Source organism: Juglans microcarpa x Juglans regia, chromosome 5S (genome assembly GCF_004785595.1).
Source record: "Juglans microcarpa x Juglans regia isolate MS1-56 chromosome 5S, Jm3101_v1.0, whole genome shotgun sequence".
In the NCBI taxonomy this organism is placed as follows: Eukaryota; Viridiplantae; Streptophyta; class Magnoliopsida; order Fagales; family Juglandaceae; genus Juglans; species Juglans microcarpa x Juglans regia.
This window is the reverse complement of record NC_054603.1, coordinates 183,317-200,123: the sequence shown is the minus strand read 5'-3', so window position 1 is coordinate 200,123 and position 16,807 is coordinate 183,317. Positions and strand designations below refer to the sequence as shown.

Sequence of the window (16,807 nt, the reverse complement as noted above, 5' to 3'; positions counted from 1 at the left end):
CCGGAACTCCCAAAACCAGTCTTCGATTTGGCATTGATTCAGAGTGGTAAAAAGAGCGGGTAGTGGTCCAGTTCCTATCTTATTATTACCTATCTATTACTTAGTACATTTCAATTTTTTTTTATTATTTTTTTAACATCCTTAATCACTAAAAAAAATTAAAAAAATATATAACTTTACTAATACTCACTTCTTTAATTATTAAGTAAAATAAAAAATTAAAAAAAAATCAAATACAAAAAGAATAATAAATAAGTAATAGTAGGATAATAACCTATCATTATTCAAAAAGAGCCACCACCCGATCGAACACATCCACGCACAACCCTTACTTTTTCGGTGCATGTTTTCATCATTGAAACTTATATATATATATATATATATATATATATATATATATATATATATATTTCTTTGGCTTGGCGTGTGAATTTTCCTTTCTTCATTGCTGCCCATCTTTCTAATTTGCATTTTCCTTTCGTAATTGTTGCCCATCTATGATCTCTCATGTCTTTCTGTCTTTCCATACAATCATGTCTATAAGGAACACCAATTAGTAATCAGCATCTCCCCACTTTTTCCCGTGTGCCATCCTCTCACCACCAACAATATCATCATATATATAGACTCGTACATTTCGTACCTCTCACGCCAATCGATCATGCATGTAGCACTCACTCCTTGAACATAATAAAACAATAGCTCACTTCCACCGCACCTCAACCCCAATGTATTAAACTCATTAATGCAGTACAATATTAATCAATACCAAAGCCTTAACCATTGACTATGAGAATCAAAACAACCTTCATTTGGCTCTCTGCCTTTGCCATTGCACTCCTTTCCATCTCCATCTCTACGTATAGTATCCCTCCTTCCTTGACTAGCATCACCAAAATTAGTTCCCAATTAGATGGTTTCAACCTTGCTATTTTGAATGAGGTTGTTAAGCATGGTGGGACGATGGAGGATTTCTTGTCTCGCCTAACCTATATGGAGTCTCGACATCATCATCATCGGAAGCCTAAGAGAAAATGTAACAAGCAAAGATGGAAATCTAGGCTTATATCCATTTACAAAGTGGCCCTCGTTTTGACAGTCGACTTGAAGGGTTGCGCAAATTTTCGTAGCGTCCAGGAGGCAGTAGATGCTGTTCCTGAAAATAGCCCGGCGAGGACCCTTATCATTATTGATTCCGGTACATACAGGTAATTATCTCCTTCAAAGTTTTCTTTCTTTCGTGTTAATCATTAGAAAGGATCGAGGAGTTTATATATGTACAAGCATGTACTGGCTGGCACATGCTGTTCTTGAGAATATATAGCTCGGCAGGGAAAAGGTGGTAGTGGACGCCAACAAGACAAATGTGATATTTCAAGGTCAGGGATATCTTAACACAGCTATAGAATGGAATGACACTGCAAATTCTACTGGAGGGACTGCCTACAGCTCTTCAGTTGCTATCTTTGCTCCCAACTTCACCGCTTACAACATTAGCTTTAAGGTAACCGATCGATGTATTTTGAATTTACTCAAAAAGGAGACATTAATATATATATATATATATATATATATATATATATATATATATAATTTACGTATAGATCATAAAAGGAATCCTTATGCACGACCGTTTATGTACGTGAATTTTTCTTTATATTTCTTTTAAAAGAACACAGCTCCTTCCCCACCCCAAGGAACAATTGGAGGGCAAGCAGTGGCACTTCGAATTGCAGGTGATACGGCTGCATTTTATGGATGTGGATTTTATGGAGCCCAAGACACACTTCATGATGACCGAGGGAGGCATTATTTCAGAGAATGTTTCATCCAAGGATCCATCGATTTCATTTTTGGAAAAGCTAGATCTCTCTATGAGGTAGGGTATCCTTCGATACATCATGATATATAACGATCGAACACATAAATTTTCTAGTTTCGTTTCTGTCAAGGCATTATTCTAGCTACTTTAATATATTATATATCGTACTGTTGTTTTCATCTATCACGTTAGATCTTTAATTTCTTTAATTAATTTGGTGCCCACTCTATTTAATTACTAATATATTTGCAAACCTAACAATCATAAAAGGATGTTGTTATGATGGTAAGAATATTATTCATTAATTAAGATCCATTAATAATATATTAATATTCAAGGTGGAAGGTTAACTAATTAATTAAGCATTATCATGTTATGTATATGACAGGGGTGCACCATTAATTCAATAGCAAAAGAAGTCTCTGAGGGAATAAGCGGCTCTATCACTGCTCAAGGGAGGCAGTCGATGAATGAGGAAACGGGGTTTTCCTTTGTGAATTGTAGCATCAGTGGAAGTGGGAGAGTATGGCTTGGGCGAGCTTGGGGAGATTATGCCACTGTGGTGTTTTCTACAACATACATGAATGATGTCGTAGCTCCGGATGGTTGGAATGATTGGAGAGACCCTTCGAGAGACCAGTTTGTGGCTGATCCTACTTAAATATATAATATAAATTACTTTTATGTATATCTGCAGAACCTAATTTTCTTTTCGTACTCCTGCATTATTTGCATGCATGCATGCATGCCTGCCTGCCTAATTAATTAGTTTACTTTCCTGATCTAATTTCTTGTCCCGGCGGCCTGCCCGCCCTTATAAACTTATAACATGATCATGAGGTGATCAGAAAAGATCGATCGATGGCCTAAAATTAAAGAAATTAATACCTGATCAAGATTTTATAAAGTCTTAATTGGTTGTTTTCTTCTATCAAGAATATTTAAATAATATTAATTGTACGTACGTGATTTTGAAAACAGAAGGGTCTTCTTTGGAGAATATCAATGTTTGGGACGAGGAGCAAACTACACATATAGGGCCTCGTATGGAAAGCAACTCGACCAATCTGAAGCAGCTCCCTACATGGATATTTCTTATATTAATGGAGACGAATGGCTTCTGATCTATCATCAAAAGATATCACTCGTTCCTGTCGATACCGAGAAAGAAGAAATTTTTTCTTATTATATCATGTGAGATTTCTGTCATTAATTTATGCATTAATTATATATCATGTGTATGAGAAATTATAATTGTAATTAATGCGATGAAAGAGCCAACATTAAACCATGACTTCATCAAACCATTAAATAAATTATAAATTGCGTACCAAGCCATATTATATAAATTAGCAAAAAGAAACCCATGCATGCAGGATCTAAATAATGGGTGCATGCATGATGCATACAATTAGTTTCTTAAAATATTATTTATGATTAAGAATTTGATCGCCTTTTTTCCCGTTACGTTTCATGATATCATCAAGTAGCTAGTAGTGAGATGTTGAGGTAAGAAGATCCACCCTCTTCCATTGCCTTCTTTGCCATCTCTGCAAACGTTTTGACTCTCTTCTTTCTTCTACGTCTTTACCTTCACCCATTATCTTTTCCATGCATGGCCTCCTCAACATTCTCTCTGTTCACCAGCACCCCAAACTTCTCTTCATCCCCCCAGTGCATTACCACCTCGATTCCCATCCTCACACCGATCTGTAAATATACTTGTACGATCAACTTCTCATTAAAAATTTGTTCGGCAAACAAAGGCCATGTTATCATTGGGACGCCAGCACAAATGCCTGCTTCCCGCGCGCGCGGAATTCCAACCATGCCCAATGTGTTAAGAACCCACGGCCGGTTGCTGGATGCGATAATATTAAGACTTGCGGTGCCCAACCTCGGATCAAGAAGCCTCTCCCTTTTTACCCTTCTCTCAAAACCGTCCTCTGATAACCATTTTTCCATTTCCTCTTGTTTATATCCACCTCAAATAACCCAAATGAATGGCTTGTTGGACGCTTCGAAGCCCAAACCAAGCTCTATCAGCTGTGGAGGTGCAAGGCTTCCCATGCAAGCCTAAATCACACTACTGGATGGCCATGAATCAAGCCATTTCAAGCACTGGCTTTCATCGGTTGAAGCCTTCTTACCTCTCTCACCCATGTCCAGTCTATCCTTGTTGTGTAAAGACACGGGCCCGAAAGGGGTAAAATATACACAACCCAAAATAAGCTAGCTTACTAGGCCCAGCCCAAGGGGAAGTCCCACCACTAAAAGACAAATAAAGAGAAAGAGGAATGAGAGACAACGAGGGATAAGGAAAAAGAGAAGGTGTCAAGAGAAAGGGAAGGTGGACACAAAAAGGAAAAGAAGAAAACGGAAAGGAAAGAAAGATATCAGACACGTAAGGGAAGGCGACAAATCCTCACTACTCCCTAGGGGCATGCAAAAAGAGGGGCATATAAAGGGAAATGGCTAGACAATTTCGGGGGGACTTCGACCACTTCTTTAGGTTCTTCAATCTCATGACAAGAGCTCTAGCGACAAGAGGTCCACAAAAAAAAAATAGCTCTAAACTCCATTATACAGAAAGTATGAGAGACAATGATCAAAGACTGTAAAACAAACATATTATAGTGGATTTCCCCTCCCCCAACACCCCGTGAACGTAGGTAATATGTCGAACCACATAAATTTGTGTGTCTCATTCTCTTTTACATTTTTAGCATTTATTTTCCATTCACTGCAATGGACGTACACACAGCCACATCGAACCACACTTGGGGCTCCAGACTATATCGTTTGATGCCCAGATCGTTATAGTGGGTCAAGAATGACTCTTTCTCCCTTTTTGGACTGTTGTGTAATTTTTGGCATTAACAGTTGGAGCCGTCTGTGGGATCGATTTATTTTTTACACCGGAAGCGGAAGAATGACGAATTTCCGGTGTGCTAAATAATTTTCGAAGGGGTATATGAAAGTCTCCGAGATAAGTACTCTCAACCTTTCAACTTTTATTTTTATGGGCAGCACTGTTGCAAAAATTGGGCGAGAAAAGTGCTAAATAATTTTCGAAGGGGTATATGAAAGTCTCCGAGATAAGTACTCTCAACCTTTCAACTTTTATTTTTATGGGCAGCACTGTTGCAAAAATTGGGCGAGCAAATCTTTTCTCGCCTAGGTGGGAACCCTAAGTTACTCGTCGCTTGAATTGTAATTGATCAGTACCCTTTAAGGATATTGTGCAAGGGGGGGGGGGGGGGGAGTATGTGAGCGAGGATGTAGTACACTAAGTATATACGCAGGAACACACAAGTGCACTGTGCAGGGGTTGCATGTATTGTGCATGGCATGAACAATGCCATGCAATGTGGGGGGTGCACGTTACCGTGCACCTTGGGCCCTCTTTGCCCACTGGCAACGATGCCAATGAGGGACGCCACTCCTTTGCTTGCCAGCGTGCTCTGTTAGCACACAAGTGGTTGCCGACCCATCCAGAAGGCCGAGGGTGGAGTATGACCACGCAGCGAGGCACACGAAGTACTTGCGGGAGCACACCACAAGCTGCATGGACTCGCTGACGACAACCAAGTTGACTGTCGGCGACGTCTGAAGTCCCTTGAGTGGTCATCGACCATGTCCCCCTGCGGCGGGGACCTCATCGCATGACTATATGCGTGGGACTGTGATTGGTTGAGATCCCCTCGACCTAGCCCCACCACGGCAAGGCAGAGATGCCAATGACTACCATGTGGACCTCATTGGCAAGTCTCCTAGGCTAGAGCTCTCCTCGGCCAGTGAAGACTTGTCGGCCAGCCAGTCTTCTCGGTCAGCCTTCCCTGGCCTAGCCACTGACTTGCTGTTCAAGTAAGAGCGTGATTTACAACCTCTTGACCTTCGGAGCATTGATGTAGTAGAGGATCGTTCTCAGCCATCCAAGCGTGTCTGCGATGGTGATGTGCCTGTCTAACAGACTCCTCGACCATTTCCTCAGCCATGGGTTTTTTTTTTTTTTTTTTTAAAAAAAAGAAAGAAAGAAGAAGAAAAAAAAAAAAAAGAGAATGGGAAAAAGCAACAAAAAATTTTAGTGGAGTAGATTTTGCACGCAACGGCTAAAATGCATTGGTTAAAAAAAATAAAAAATAAAAAAAGAAGAAAAAAAAAAGAATGAGAAAGGAAAAGCCACAAACAATTTTAGTGGAGCATATTTTGCACACAACGGTTAAAATGCACTGGTTTGACTATCTTTAAATTTATGTGAATTCGATTTTTAATAACAAAATCGACTCCTGTAGCGTGAAACACCAGCCACCCAGCCCCACTTGGGCATTCCTTGGACATCCAAGTTTGTCTCCATCAGAATTGATTTCTCAAAATTAACATGCACGCGAGCACCCCGGATCTATGTCACTGTAGAAATATGGTTGCTCGTAGCCAATGCCAAAGCGCTTTAAACTTTTTCTACGATCCAACAGGACAATCCAGGTACGCAAATCATATGCTTGTGGCTAGAAATTATTTACGCTAACCGGTTTGGCTTCAGTAGCTCGGTCAAGCATCCCAACTATCTGCACCGACTCTCGAACTTCCATCAACTAGAAGACTAGGGGAGCCAAGCACCGTGTCTACAAGGGCTTGCCTCATCCCTTGTCTCAGTCTACAAGGTCAGCGAGAAAACCAGGGGAGCCAAGCATCGTGTCTCCACGGGCTTGCCTCATCCCTTACCTCAATTTATGAGGTCGGCGAGAAGACCAGAAGAGCCAAGCACCGTGTCTCTATGGGCTTGACTCATCCTTTGCCTCAGTCTACGAGGTCGGCGAAAATACCAAGGGAGACAAGCACCGTGTCTCCACGGACTTGCCTCATCCCTTGCCTCAATCTACAAGATTGGGGAGAATACCAGGGGAGCCAAGCATTGTGTCTCCACGAGCTTGCCTCATCTCTTACCTCTGTCATCGAGGTAGGAGAGAAGACTAAGGGAGCCAAGCACCGTGTCTCCACAGGCTTGTCTCATGCCTTGCCTCGGTCTACAAGGTCGGCAAGAAAACCAGGGGAGCCAAGCATCATCTCTATGAGTTTGCCTTATCTCTTGTCTTAGTATACGAGGTCAACAACAAGACCAAAGGAGCCAAGCACTATGCTCCACGGGCTTGCCTCATCCCTTGCCTCAGTCTACGAGGTCAGCGAGAAGACCAGGCGAGTCAAGCATCGTGTCTCCACAGGTTTGCCTCATCCCTTACCTCAATCTATGAGGTTGACAAGAAGACTAAGGGAGCCAAGCACAGTGTCTCCATGGGCTTGCCTTATCCCTTTGCTCAGTCTATGGGGGCGAACAAGAAGAACTACGGGACGACATCTCCACCAGCTAATGCCACGTGGTCACACAGGTGCCATAATTGCTGTTAGCGGGTTTCCTTCGAGAATGAGCCTTTGGAGTTAGCGTGCTTCTGAGCTCCACAAGTGCCTCGCTCGGGTTTCCTTTAAGAACTAGTCGACGGGCTCGACAACCGCCTAAAGTGGATCCAGGGGGTCGACGAGCTTCCTGACCACCTTGAGTGGGGTATTGCATACAAACTCCAACACTGAGAATAAAATGGAAACGTTAACATCAGTTCATGATGGAAAAGGAAAATCTCACCAACACCATTGAAAACAAAAACGTCGGATGAATATACGCTTTTCGACAACGACATGCGAGTCCAGTCTTATGAGCTGCTTGATCTCCATCACTCCAAAGAGGCGGATCCAATCTTTCGGCTGCCTGGCTTACCCCCATTTTCATAACAAGTTAACAGGCGAGAAAGGTTAGGGACCACCCAGCCTTTTAAGCACTCGAGTAAGCAAGCAAGTCACTTGATTGCCCAACCACCCTTGTGCGCATCTTGCGTGGTCGAGTACACATCTTGCCATAGTCGAACTCCACACTCATCATTTATGCGGTCGAATTCATCTCCCACCAAAGTCGAGCTTTGCGCTCGCCATTTACACGGTCGAGTTCATCTCTCGTCACGTCCGAGCTTTGCGCTCGCCATTTACGGGGTGAGTACACCTCTCATCGCACCGAGCTCTATGCTCACATCTTACGCGATCAAGTATACCTCCCTCTTTACTTCATGCCTGAAAATCTTTGTCATTTAACGCGAGAGAAATGTATAACTAGGAACTCACTCCTAGAATTTATTTCTCTACGGACTTCGGTGGATAATTTCGACTGCATATTTTATATTTAAAGATTCTCAAGGTCCTTTTTGAAACAAATGACGTTTAAGAATCACGAGCTATTGGAAGTGAAAAAATAGAAACAGTCCAAAGTAAGCCTACTAGGCCCAGCTTAAGGGGGAGGTCCCACTACTAGAAGACAAAGGAAGAGAGGGGAAGGGGAGACAAAGAGAGGACAAGGAAAAAGAGAATGTGTCAGAAGGAAAGGAATGTGGACACAGAAAGTAAAAGAAAAAAACAAAAAGGAAAATGAGAAAACAAAAATGAAAGGAAGATGTCAGACAAACAAGGGAATGCGACAAATCCTCACCACTCCCTAAGGGCACGCAAAAAGAGGGGGCATATAAAAAAACGGCCAGACGATTTCGGGGGCACTTCGACTACTTCTTTAGGTTCTTCAATCTCATGACAAGAGCTCCAGCAACAAGAGGTCCACAGCTTTAAACTCCATTGTATAGAAAGTATGAGAGACTGTAAAATAAGCATATTATACCAAATTTTCTCTCCCCCAACACCTCGTGAACGTAGGCAATATGCCGAATCATGTAAATTTATGTGTCTCCATCTCTTTTACATTCTTAGTATTTATTTTTCATTCATTACCATTGCCATGACATTTTCTCCCCTTCCAGACTGTTGTATGATTTTTGGCATTAACAGGGCCAATACACCATATTTTTTCTCTTATTGTCTTTCGGTATTCCTAAACACATGCCGGTTCCAACTCGTCATAATTATTAACCAGTACTCCATATGCTCTTGCTCACTACAAGAAAAAAAGAGAATTTGTGACTGATTGTTTACGACAAGAATAACTATTTGTTATGAAAACAGATTCATTTTAACAGGAAATAATCATTCTTGCAAGAAATAGTCATTTTCACATAAAATAACTGGTCACAGATAATCATTTTTCTTGTAGTGTTCAGCTTCCCTTTTCACGAATAAATAAATATATATATATAAATAAATAAATATATATATATAAATAAATAAATATAAATATAAATAAATATATATATATATATATATATATATATATATATATATATATATATATATATATATATATCTTGAAGGTTGGAGCCTGGATTGAAGGCTTGAGGTAGTTGAGCTCTTGTGAATTGAATTTGATCGGGCAACCCGGGTACTTAAGAAAGCTCCAAATCGTCAGCGGTCTCGTAAACCATGGACTTGTATAAATTGTTAAAGCACAAGAGATTGAAGCAACTTGTCCCATCGAACAAAATCCTTGGAACACGAAACTTGAGAGCGATATCAGCCGTCCATGCATGCGAGATTTTTATCAGATATAATGCAAGTTGGAGAGGGTCTCAACTCTTCAAACAAGTGTTGTAACGGTTGTTGCAACATGCTCATTGCAGTCATGAAATTCTTCATCAAGTCTGGCGAAGGGAGAGAGTCCGTTCTCGCATCCTTGGGGCAAGCCAGCCTCAGCATATGGAAACTGAAATTGGTGAATTCGTATTGATGATACAGATTTTACAGCACGGTCGATGGTAGTATTGAATTGGAGGGTCATTGAGGGGTGTATTGATTATGGTTACTTCGACGTTGTTGCGTGTTGCCAATAATTTGGCTATATCTGTCATAGGAATAAGGTGGCCTTGTGCAATCAAAGGGATCAGTACAAAGTGGATATGGGGAGATTGTGAAGCCATGATTGTGATCATAATGGGTTTTAGGAGAGAGATTTAATGCTAGCTAGTGCACATGATTATATATATTTATATATATAGGAGCATACGTATATAGCTAGGCCTATAAATATATTTAAGAGTTCGTAACTAATATATATTAATGCAGGCCATCCATGTGAACCGTATGGTTATTAAGTGTTTGTCTTGAACGTGCAAAACTAAAGGTCGGTCTAAGATATATATTGGAGGCGATCAATGATAGTGCAAAATGCATTGCTTCAACTTTTCTCGGTGATTTGAAGTAGATATTTGACTTACAAGATCTCCCTGACAGCTGCTAGCCAGCTCCAAACGCAAAAGGTGGAGCGCATGCATGCAGGTATATGCACAGCATGGTTGTGTATCCATCCACCATATCACATACATCCATCTCATTACAATTGTTTCAATCACCTGAAATTGTCACATGTCCTTGATACTAGAGTATCTAATAATTATTCTTCAATGAAAGATAAGGCATTTTTATTTTTACTTTGTATTATTTTTTTAATAGGTATTTTTCCTTCGAATTATAACAAGGCGGATATTAACTACCCCTATGATTATAGATAAATAACTAAATAAATATAACCACCCCCTTAAGAATCTAAGATGATTTTTTTCAAAACCACATAAGATTTTATGCATCCCTATAATAAGATTAGAGATAGTTATATCATTCAAATGATAAAGATTTTCTTTACAGATGGAAGTGTCATTAAATAAGAGACCTTAAGAACCTCGCAACAAAAACTACAATGCCGAGTGAGTGAGTGAGTGAGTGAGAAGGTAGATCAAATATTACCAAAGCTACATTATTTGGGGGGGGGGGGTGTTTAGTTGATAAAAAAAGGAGAACCAATTGGAGCGCTAAGGCCAAGGTACCTCATTATCCTGAACCGCCGAACTTTCTTGGCTGACATCAGTGGAAATGTTACCTCCTGCAAAATAAATGTCATTAAAATGTACATCTGTCTACGAACAAGTCCTTTACCACCAAGAGGCCTGATGATGCCAACTCACATCAAAATGTAGCTTACGCTTTCGCTCCCTCTTGCCCCTCCCTCTTTCAAGGAAATCATCCTCAGCTCTGCTTGAAATTGATGAAGTCCATTTTTCTGTTTGAACCAGAAGCAAAATTAAAACTGGATGGAAGAAACAAAGGGAGTAGTACAACATAGCTTCCTAGCCGATGATCTCCTAAAAAAGTCAGAAGACGTAACTGATTTTGTCGACCTAAAACTTGGGCCTATAAAGCATTATACCAAATAAAAACCAAGGCTTCAGGATCCCAGGGGATGCTTGGAATAGGCAGTTTTGAGGCAGGGGAAAAAAACATATTAAACTTAGCAACGTTGAATATCAAGAAACCAAATCATCACATACATCCAATTTACACCAACGTCACCAAGGAAATAAGAAAATATGTTTTATTATATATCTGCACTCAAGATTAGAGCATGTGGTGACCTGAGATTCAAGAAAGATTAGTGAAAGACTATCTTCCATCATTCCAAGAGGAAATCTGCTGATACTCTGTATGAGACACCATTTGTTTTTATAAGTGTATGAGACAACAGACAACATTGAAAACTTAAAAAAGGCGTCTACACTACATATCAGATTAAGCAAGTTCAAGTGAGACAAGTTCTTTCACCGGAGAGGCTATCCCCTTTAGTATGGAGGTTTAAGATCCACATAGAGAGCATATAGTATGGGATAGATATGCAAACTTTATTGTACAATATCAATTCTACTTCATTTACTAAAAAAAATGTGAAATATACTGCTAAAATGAGATATAATTTCCTCTCTTAACCTTAAGGTTTCACACATATGGTTGAGAAAGAAATCGTAAAGCAGTACATACCAGATGAATGATATTGCTGATCTGAGTCATTAAGATCATCAGGGCTCTTAAACAACTCTCCACATGAACTTAAACATCCCTTCTCTAGTAAGGCCTGCAATTAGGATAGAATAGAAGAAAACATATGAACACAATGTTGACTTGGCAGGTAATGCAAAAACTATAGAATAATAAAGCATATGGCATTTTTGCTAGGTCAATTTACTTGTTTTAAAGCGTCTTGAAAATCTTCCATAGGGTTACAGCTCCTTTCTTCAAAGCACTGGTGCAAAAAACATAACATGATCTTAGTCATGATGAAAATGAACAGTAACAAGACTACATAATATTTTAAATGGAGGATATGCTTTTCCCATAACTCTACATATTGAAATTTTTTAACCGCTACAATTAATTTAACATTTTTTAACAATCCTCGGCATATCCCATAAGTACAGCATTGTTTGCCCCCCACCCCCCATAAAGAAAATGAGTTGCAAGAAGGAAAAAAATAGGGTAGACAAGCAGAATAATTAATAGTGACTGCAGTATGGAGTTTACAAGAATCAATATCAACCCAGGGACTTGTGGCGAGATAATATTCAAGATTACATTGTGATATGTCAAAGCAACAGTACTCACATCCTCAAGTTGGGAAAGATCTCTGGCAGGATCAAGCCAAGCGCTGGGTATCACAATACTATCAGTTGGATCATAAGACAAACAGATCATGCTAATTCTGAAATTTTGATCAGCCAATCGATGTGCATTTATATTAGCAAAGAATGTTAGAAATCTTACATGTCATTGCTTCCATAAAATTCTACTAGAACATGTCCACCAGTATCTTGGTTCCTTGTGTCAGCTGAATTGTATCTTCGATCTGTGATCTGGAAAAGTCAGTTTGTGTTTTTATTAGCCTAGGTGCACTGGCTTCTCAAATGAAACTAGAGAAATATGCTTCATATGATGGTTTGAATATCATATCTTATGTCAGGTAGATATCAAACATTGTTTTCAAAAGTTAGGTTGTTAAAGGGATGGGCTTTCAGACAGTATTCAAAACAAGAATCCTACTTCTGGTTACAAAGGAAAGAAGTATCAATTTTGTAGTTCGGTAAAATATGATCTGCTTAGATCCAGCATAACCCAATTGTACATCATGTTTCCTTTCAGCCTAAATATTAAGATACATAAGGCGTTGCCACTCCATCCTCCGAAGCTTCTGGATGAGGAACTAAACTGTCTTACAGACCTGAGAAAAGAGCACACTCCAAAGATTGGAAGTTTTAAACTTGCAAAATAAGCTTCACAAATAATTTGAATGGGCATGTAATGCAAAGATTCCAGGAAAAAATATATTTCATGTGACAAATTAGAAGAGACAGGTCAAAACAATTCCCTCCCTAATCAAATTAGATGAGAGAACAAAAATTAAATGTCAAAAAAGGAACGGAGATAATTAGGGCACCGCATGAAGATAACAGTAACGTACCTTAGCAGGCCACCACATGTGGCTAGCTGTTTTAGCCCACACAACACTTCCTGGTGTTATGCAAAAACCATTGCTTTCTGTAGCATGCGATTTCGAAGGGGTGCATTCTACCGACCTTGCAGTATCACTTGTTTGTTCACCAACGTTTCTATAAAAAGGAAAACGATAATCGTTGCAATATAAATTGATTCAAACGCTGATATTTTGCATGACCATGGCATAATATGTGCTGGACAAACCTTTCACTCAAGGTGTCAAAAAGTTCATTCTGTGCTACTGTTTCAACTTCTACGATCAGGGTTTCAGAGAAATCCGAGGAGAATCGTAGTTCTGTATCCTGGAACTTGCAGCATTGAACCAGAGGATGCTCAGGCAACTGTTTTCCTTCAGCATTTCTGTCGTGCAAGCTATTCATGGTGACATTGGACAATCCAACTTCACCACAGGATGACCCCGGTAAGGAACCTGCGGACAGATAATTACCAACCTAATCAAATAGTAAGCTTTCTGAAACTTCAAAAAAAAAAAAAAAAATTTCCCAAAACAGCTGCAGGAAACTTGAACAGGTGGGACAATAATGATGTCATACGGTTCCAAAAACTGTGGTGTTTCAAGCTTCATTCCTCAGAAACCCAAAAAGTACTCTGGACAATAACTTAGAAAAAAAAAAAAAAAGTCCCTTTCTTCTACCGAATTGGCAAAAACATGTTGTCACCGTACCATCAATGCGTTTGAGCAAAGCAAACGCGACCTAGTAGACACATCGACTTTCACTCCTTCCCTAAAGAAGGGAATTATGAATATAAATATCCTATACTAAAGCTAAATTCCAACCCAAACCCATATACGGCAATACTACATCTGATAAGCCACGATGCAAATTTAGACCCAAAGATGCAAGCTTTATGCAAGTGAAAGTTGTATCACAAGGAAAGTAATGAGATTTATTTGAATCGATGAATTGGAAGCGACAAAGCAATGATAACATCCAAGAACAGCAAAAGCAGTTGATGAACTGAGTTATAACTCCCATTCTAGAAAATAAAAGGCCGGACTCAATCCCTAATAGAGGAAATGATAATGCGCTATAAATTGATGCACAGAAAAGTCAAGTTGCGATGTCAATTCAGAAGTGACACCAGTTCTGAAGGTGAAGAAGGGAAATTGAGGAAAAAAAAAAAATACAGACGGAGCATAGGACTACGTATATATGAAGTTAGAAAGAGATAGGGACCTGAATTGGAGAGAGGAGCGGAATAGAAGAAGGAGGAGAAGTCGGAGCGGCGTTTGGGTGGTGAGCTTCTGGGCTTTTGAGAATAATAATATGGTAGGTTATCAATTTGCTCTGATTTGGGTGAGTTCGTCGTCTTCTTCTTCTTGTTCGCCATTGCTAGAAAGTGGAAAAAGAAGCTGAATTCGAACTGTAACGTAGAAAGATTTTTATTAAAAAAAAAAAAAAAAAAAAAAAAAACCCTAATAAAAGAAGAGAAGAAACGAAGAGGATCATCAAATGCGGTGGCGTATGTATCTGTATCTGAGGGTGAAAATATACATTAAAGTAAATTGATGGGGTTACAGAGGACAATGGGCCGGCCACCTTTGATTACTCCTTTCTATTAGCATTCTCCCTTCCCCTCTCCCTCTCTCTTTCTTTCCCAGTAAACTTATTGGATCCGCGCAACGAATTCAACTATAAATGCATGCGTTGAGTACCTACAGGAGCGTCCATTTGATAACCACTCGATAAAAATCCTTTTTTTTCAATCTCTTTTTTCTTAATTTTCGAATTTTCTTTAGATCGTCAATTCCTTGAGAGAGTGCCTTTTCGGACAGCATTGGAATTTGGTGATGCGATAAAAATTCGACTTAAACAAAAAGATAGATGTAAGGCTCGGTTGGTACGTCGAATTCTTTGTGAATAATAATGAGTTAAAATAATAAAATAAATTTTATAGAGCTTATATAAGATTAGTTTAAATATGTTTAAATGTTAAGATAAATTTAAATATATTTATAAAATATTGAAAAAAATTATGAATCTCATGTGTAAAAATGTGTTGAGTTAAAAAAATTTATAAATCTCATGTGTAAAGAGGTTTTGAATTGAAATAAGTTTAATAATTTGAGAGTTGGATGTTTGAATGTTAGATTCAGTTTAAAATTAAATTGAAATCTAAGTTCCAAAGAGGACTTAACAATTGAGAAATTTATTTTAACTTTTTTTTTTATTTTTATCTTTTTTATTTGGAGAGGATAGTTTCAACTCCAAATCTCTATTTTAAAAACTATGAATTATGCCAGTCAGGCTACGTGCCTTTGGCATAACTATGAGAAAGTTTAGGCGATTGATAAAAACAATTCTTCTATGGGTATGATATGAGCTAAGATACCAATTTTAGCCAATTAGAAATATACCCGTGTATTATAGTTTCAGAAATGAAAGCTTCTAGAATCTGAAATTTGATCTTAATTCAGTCTTAGTTCTTTCATCTCATGAAAGTCCAAAAAATAACAAACTATCTCTCGGTCATTTGCTAAAGCTGAGTATAGGTCTATGGCCTATGTTGTTTGTGAGCTAACATGGATTGGATATTTGTTTCAGGATCTGCAGGTGAAGCATGATCAAGCAGCACTATTGTTTTGTGATAACCAAGCAGCCCTTCACATTGCTACTAACCCAGTTTTTCATGAACGTACTAAGCACATTGAACGTAATTGTCATTTGATTTGGGATAAGATACAAGCGGGTTTGATTCGCACACTGCATGTATCATCAGAACATCAAGTGGCAGATTTACTCACTAAACCTTTTAGTTCTCCTTTGTTTTTTGCTTTGTTATCCAAGATGGGTATTTTGAACATCTATACTCCATCTTGAGGGGGACTATTACATTTTAATTCATTGTATAGCTTTATTTACTATCTAGTTAGCAATAGTTAGTTAGACTAGTTAGTTAGTCTTTTTAGTCATTTAGTCCTTTTCGGTCATTTTGCTTTACTTGTATATAGTTAAGGTTGCGTGTAAATATTTGGCCAATGAAAACATAATATCCAAAAACTGATAACCTTGTATCCGAACAACTTGCCCAATCAAAATCAGCAAATGCCTTTAAATGTAAAGGAGAGGAGGCTGAAAAAAAAAAAAAAAAAAACCTTGCTCAGGTGTGTCTTTAAGATAACATAAAATGCGATGTGCTGCTTGAATATGAGGCTCTTGAGGACTGTCAAAAAATTGACTTAATTGATGTACTGAATAAGTGAGATCAAGTCTTGTATGAGTTAAATACAACAACCTGCCTCGGTCTTCTATAAGAAGTAGGGTCAGTTAAAGGAGTACTATCAAACTTGTTCATCTTGACATGAGAATCCATTGGGGTTGAAACAAGTTTGGAACCAAGGAAACCTGTGTTAGACAATATTTCCGATGCATACTTGTGTTTACTATCAGAAATACCTTGCTTAGAATAAGCTACTTCCATGCCCAAAAATATTAAAGTTGACCCAAATCCTTAAGTTTGAACTTATTATGGAACTCATCTTTCAGTAGAGCCAACAAAATCCATATTATTATTGGCTATCAAAATATCATACACATAAGCTAGTAATGCAATAAAAGAGGAACCTTGCATTCTAGTAAATAGGGAATAGTTAGATTTTGACTGAGTAATACCAAGAGTGAGCAAAGCAGTTGTAAATTTATGATTCCACTGCCGAGAGACTTG

The 16,807-nt window shown here is 38.7% G+C and overlaps 2 protein-coding genes and 1 pseudogene across 6 annotated transcripts; 1 reads left to right on the top strand and 2 right to left on the bottom strand.

Annotated features, from left to right (window-relative positions):
* Positions 1 to 646: 646 nt before the first annotated feature.
* LOC121267708 (probable pectinesterase 15) lies at positions 647 to 3,054 on the top strand. Its single transcript, XM_041171721.1, has 5 exons — positions 647 to 1,208; positions 1,333 to 1,504; positions 1,673 to 1,879; positions 2,211 to 2,461; positions 2,804 to 3,054. The coding sequence occupies exons 1-5, from the start codon at positions 790 to 792 to the stop codon at positions 3,018 to 3,020; spliced, it is 1,266 nt and encodes a 421-aa protein (XP_041027655.1). The 5' UTR covers positions 647 to 789; the 3' UTR covers positions 3,021 to 3,054.
* Positions 3,055 to 3,304: 250 nt separating this feature from the next.
* Positions 3,305 to 9,723, bottom strand: LOC121267898 (annotated as a pseudogene).
* Positions 9,724 to 10,397: 674 nt separating this feature from the next.
* Positions 10,398 to 14,800, bottom strand: LOC121268167. Of its 5 annotated transcripts, none has more exons than XM_041172300.1 (10): positions 14,683 to 14,746; positions 14,320 to 14,506; positions 13,325 to 13,550; positions 13,086 to 13,233; positions 12,392 to 12,480; positions 12,233 to 12,275; positions 11,817 to 11,873; positions 11,612 to 11,705; positions 10,765 to 10,859; positions 10,398 to 10,682 (listed from the first exon to the last, which is right to left on the bottom strand). In XM_041172300.1, the coding sequence occupies exons 2-10, from the start codon at positions 14,471 to 14,473 to the stop codon at positions 10,578 to 10,580; spliced, it is 1,011 nt and encodes a 336-aa protein (XP_041028234.1). In that variant the 5' UTR covers positions 14,474 to 14,506; positions 14,683 to 14,746; the 3' UTR covers positions 10,398 to 10,577. The 5 variants fall into 5 exon arrangements, with proteins under 5 accessions (XP_041028234.1, XP_041028233.1, XP_041028235.1 ...); XM_041172299.1 differs by having other exon boundaries at positions 14,638 to 14,744; XM_041172301.1 differs by lacking the exon at positions 14,320 to 14,506 and having other exon boundaries at positions 14,683 to 14,800.
* Positions 14,801 to 16,807: the final 2,007 nt, after the last annotated feature.